Here is a 5,148-nt window from a genome sequence, read left to right on the forward strand (position 1 = left end):
GAGATAAATATGACTTTAATGTGTAAATACCTTTTAAATGATGTGAGAACTGGGCTTAAAGGTGGGGTTAGGGTATGTCATTTATTTCAGACATTTTTTTTAATATTCCATGGAATGCTCTTAACATCCCAATAGCAATGAATATATTAAATGCTTTGACAATAAATACATACAAATATTTCATCTGTGGAAGCCGTGGCGCTGTAAAAAGCACGACCAATCATTTGAGCCGAACCGGCTAAAGTAACTGGATGGCCTACCTGCCTGTCAGCCTTCCATCTGTGCACAAACTCATCTCGTGCCCTCATTGGTCATGTGCGCGTTCGTGTGTGTTGGAGGAGGGGCTCTGTAAGGAAGTGGCAGTTTTTTTCCGGTTGTGTATTTTCAAATTGTAGCGCACTCGAGCTGGTTTCTCCAAAATTACCTACCCCACGTTTAAGTATGCAAATAGTTAACAAAGTAGAGAAAACACATGATACTGAAAGTGGGAGTAATACAGTATTAACTGCACATTGTGGCTTTGTATTTTTAGATTGATGAATGAGTCCTAAAATCCAGAAAGTAGTCAGCATTTTAGGTCGAACAGCTGAAAAGAGTCAATGTGTTTCGTTTAAATAGCTGAAATAAGGTCAACATTAGCTCAAAAGATTATAATGTTTTACTTTACAACATAACATATGCTATTCAGTAGTTAATGTATAGCCTAATGTAAGCTACTTACTTCTGGCCCTCTATCTACGCTTTACAAATCATAAATTGGTTTTAATTTGTGGAGATTATCCTGTCTTTAAGCATCATACGTACAAAAACATGCACCACCTTATTGCAGATTCGTAAGTGTAATAAAATATAAAACCGCAAAAGCACACATTGACCCATTGCATCCTTTGCCTTTGCAGAATGGCTCTCTCATGGTCATGTTTTGTGGAAATACTTTTACACATGCAGACAAAACCAGTTGTTCCAGTATACAGTAATACAGCTCGGTAACTATGGATAATTTACGGGTGCATACAATCTGCTAAACCTTATCCACCCTGGCAGTCATAAAGCATTTCTGAATTAGCCCTGGATGCTTGTGCCCTTGGGGCTGCAGACCCAGAGCTCACCTCCTCCGATCTGAACTCTAATCTGTCATCCTGTCAGAAACACAGGAGGGGAGGGCAGCCTAAAAAAAGGCCTGTTGAGGAGTGACATGAGTGTTTTGCAAAGCTTGCATAATGAGAGAACAAATGTCTTGTTTTTGAGAGGTTTAAATATGTCATTTAATGTGTAATATGGTATATTTAGAATAGTATTTGTGTTCAGGTAACTGCGATGTATTTTCAGGATGGTGAAGTGTTTTGTATAATCTGATCCCTCCTCAGACAAGACTTCGTGATGTGTCTCCCTCCAGAGGAAATCGCAGGGAATATACTGGAAAAAAGCATGCATCGAATGTATAAGACAAAATAAACTTTATTCACATTTCAATCCTACAGTTAAACAATCCGCTTACAGAACATTTTACAATACACACAAGTTTTTTACATATTTTTCTTTTATCAAATATATTTCCATGCTTAACTGGATCTTCCTTCATATAAAAAAATATACTTTTTTTAAAAAAAAATTATATTGTCCATTACCTCACATACAATTGAATTCAAAACAGAGTGAAAGACACACAAAATACAGATCAAACACTCAAAATGACATTTTAAACATTGCTTGTGAACGTGGGTTTAAAAAAGATGGCCACAGCAGGACACATGTGACTTGTGGCAGCAGCTGGAATAATAAGTGAAGGTGTCATTATAAGATGTTGGTTATATATAGGTTCCGGAGTTGTTATGAGTTTTCTGGTCTGGTTAACCACCTGGGTCAGCTTCTTCCTGTGTTTATCTAAGAGGTTCCTATAAAAGTGAATAATTTTGCGGCGGGTGTTTGCTGGCAATTAAGCCCCTTTAAATTCCCTAATTTGCTTTTTCTGCACAAGTCCACATTGGTCTAAAAGGTGAGTTTATTGGTGCATAGGAGAAGAACAAGGGTCGACCATGCACAACAACAGATTCCTGTACACGGTCCACTTCTCTGTCGGTTTTGCATATTAGGTTATATAAACCCGTAAGATATGATTTTATGAGATTTGATTGCAACTGAGAGATTGAAACACTATCCATGTTTTTAAGATGGTCTCTCCTCTTATTTGGTCAAAATCTCTGGTGAAGGTCTGCGTGTTTATGAAAGTACTTTGTCTGCAGGTGAAGAGGACAGTTTTTTAGAGTATGCATGGAAAAAAAGAAATGTCTGATCATGCAAAAAACTGCTTATCGTTGCAAACTCAAGTACACCCATTTAAAACAGGCCTTCTGACAATGTGTTATCAATGGTGCAAGAACCTGCAGGCGGAGCACTGAACAGTCAGACCAGAACCGCAACGGTTAGATGTGTATCAGTGCATACAGGCCTTGTTGTTTGGGAGGGGAGCACTTTGTGGTTTTAACCACTTGAAACTGACAAGCAGCTGGTGGTGGAGCTCAGCCGGTATTTTTTGGGTGTTCTGCGAGGCTTGTTGGGCGTCGATGGCGGCGAGACCACGCTCAGATTTCTGATTTTCTTAAAACTGTCCCTCCGGCTCTCCGAGGTACTGCTGGTCTCCTTGGAGGTGAAAGTGTCCGGGCAACAGATGCCGACCTTCAGGCAGCAGCAGCACAGCAGCTTGGCGATGTCCTTCCTCATATCAGTGCTGCCCAGGGCGTAGATAATGGGGTTCAGGCCTGAATTTAAGACCGCCAGGGAGATGCAAAGGTCAGCGCTGAACCGAAATGCACACTGGCGGGATGCACAGAAGAAATCCACCAGTAACAGCAGAAACAGAGGCCCCCAGCACAGCAGAAACACCGCCACAATGGTGACGACAGTTTTAAGCAGACCCAGGGAGCGTTTGCGACTGCGCTGAGGGCCCAGACGTGCACTCCTGTTAACGTGGCAGTAGATGGCACCGTACAGCACGCCGATAGCCAGCAGGATGAGGAAGAAGATGATGAGGGAGAAGAAGATGTAGGTTTTGGAGTAGAGGGGGAGGAGGGTGGAGCAAGCGTCCAGGCTACACACACAGTTCCATCCCAGCAGGGGGAGGAAGCCGATCACCAGCGCCAACACCCAGCAGAGCGCCACCAGCCCGTAGATCCTGCAGTAGGTCTTGCTGGCAGATTTCTGAGGCAGGGGCTTCATCATGGTGGTGTAACGCTCCACGGCGATCAGCAGCAGACTGAAGATGGACGCTGCAAGGGCCACGAAAAGCATCCCTTCCCTGAAGAGCCACAGGGCCGAGGAGAGGCGGAACGTCTGGCTGCCCGACATGCAGATGTTCACCAGGTAGGCGGCGCCAGTGAGGAGGTCGCTGAGCGTGATGTTGGCGATGCACACGTAGACCCAGCGGCGGCTGTGGCAAATGCGGGAGATGACGGCCACAAGCACCAGGAGGTTCTCCAGGATGATGAAGATGCTGAAGCAGAGGATGACCACCACGGGAACGCTGAGGTGGCTCTGGGGGTTGGAGATGGTGCGGTTCTGCAGGCGGCCCGTGTGGTTGTAATGCCGCAGGATCACATGGTTGAAGTCGCTGGTTGTGGTGTTGTCGTTGGATGGTGTGGTGTTGCTGTGGTACAAGTGGGGGGCACGAAGAAGAGTATGGGAGGAAGGTGAAGAGGCTCATAGCAACGATGGATGGTCAAAGATGATGGTTGTGTAGGGTACGAGCTGCACGGGGAATTTCTGTGAAACTCCTGCAAACACACAGGCTATCACAGTCTGACCTCTGGAGCTCTTTCTCTGCACAACACACAGCTGAGGAGACAGAACAAAAAAGTTTCAATACAGAATTTACGGGAAAATAACACTCACTCACATGGTGGCACTTCCTCATCGCGGAGCTTTAACCCATTTAAAAGGCATCATTTAAAAGCCGTCCTGATTTGAAAACAGTCCACCCAGCTGTGGATGAGTGAGCAGCTGCAGGGGGACTTTAAATCTCCACGTGGAGGAAATACAATACAGTATTTTCTTACAATACTGCTGTAAAATTAATTAAAAATGTAATTCCCTTTCTTAAATTCAATATTGCAAAAATTGAAAAACATTTATTTCTCTTTTAAAACTCTAAAAAACTATTAAAAGATCAATCAAAAAAGGCTAAAGCAACATTTTCCCCAAAGGTTCATTTTAGTTTTATTGTTACTACAAGGTTTTAAACTGATTATAAAACTGTTTAATGCATACTGATGCATTTATATATGACACACATATGCAAATGAGACCATTAGCAACAAGATTGGCTATTTCTTTACTGTTATTCTTTATCATTATCATCAGTGCCACTTGGTTTGATTCCCTGCTGCAGGAAAAACAATTAAATGGACTCTGGAGCAAGACAACATGCACCACAAAAATCTACAGAAAATGTAAATAAAGATAGAGCAAATTCCACATTCATAACTTGTGCACCTGAGAGTTAAACAGCAAATATGCTCAAAAACATAAGATTATTTAATTTCTCCCCATTATAAGATGATACAATTCATTAAAGGTAATTACAGCTGTACTTACTCTGGCTGCTGGTGGGATGGTGAGGGAGGGAGTGAGAAGATGTTGTTTTTCTGATGGGGAAGTAGTCACACCCAAGAAAGACCACACACACACACACACACACACACACACACACACACACACACACACACACACACACACACACACACACACACACACACACACACACACACACACACACACACACACAGGCTATGCAACAGAGATTGCTGTCACTTTTGTTCCATCACCTTCAAATATCAACTGTGAGAAGGTGCATACAATTTCAAAATGTCAAAAGCCCAATTGTTGGACAAGTTTGTAATAAAATCTGTTTTTCTTACACGTTTTGGAACATTAAGTTCATTTAGTTTTCCCAGGACATTGCACATATGGAACTCACATTGCTCAAGCTGTCCTAAGATAAACGATACGGGAAAAGGCTCTTTCAACAATCGAGTAGTAAATGTTTTGCAAAATAGTGACTCAATATTTTGAAGGATGTGTCGCAAGAAATTCACTTGCACTATTTCGAGTTATTTTTCAATTTTTTTCTCAGAAAGTAGAAAACAGGAACTC

At 42.5% G+C, this 5,148-nt stretch overlaps 1 protein-coding gene across 1 annotated transcript; it reads right to left on the reverse strand.

The window, feature by feature from the left end:
* Window positions 1-1,440: 1,440 nt before the first annotated feature.
* On the reverse strand, window positions 1,441-4,725 carry s1pr4 (sphingosine-1-phosphate receptor 4). Its single transcript, XM_034199042.1, is given in 3 exon segments — window positions 1,441-3,660; window positions 3,662-3,831; window positions 4,591-4,725. Coding segments are annotated over 2 exon segments (1,218 nt in total). The 5' UTR covers window positions 3,701-3,831; window positions 4,591-4,725; the 3' UTR covers window positions 1,441-2,481.
* Between the last annotated feature and the right edge of the window lie 423 nt (window positions 4,726-5,148).

This window comes from Gymnodraco acuticeps, unplaced genomic scaffold (genome assembly GCF_902827175.1).
Source record: "Gymnodraco acuticeps unplaced genomic scaffold, fGymAcu1.1, whole genome shotgun sequence".
Classification (NCBI taxonomy): Eukaryota; Metazoa; Chordata; class Actinopteri; order Perciformes; family Bathydraconidae; genus Gymnodraco; species Gymnodraco acuticeps.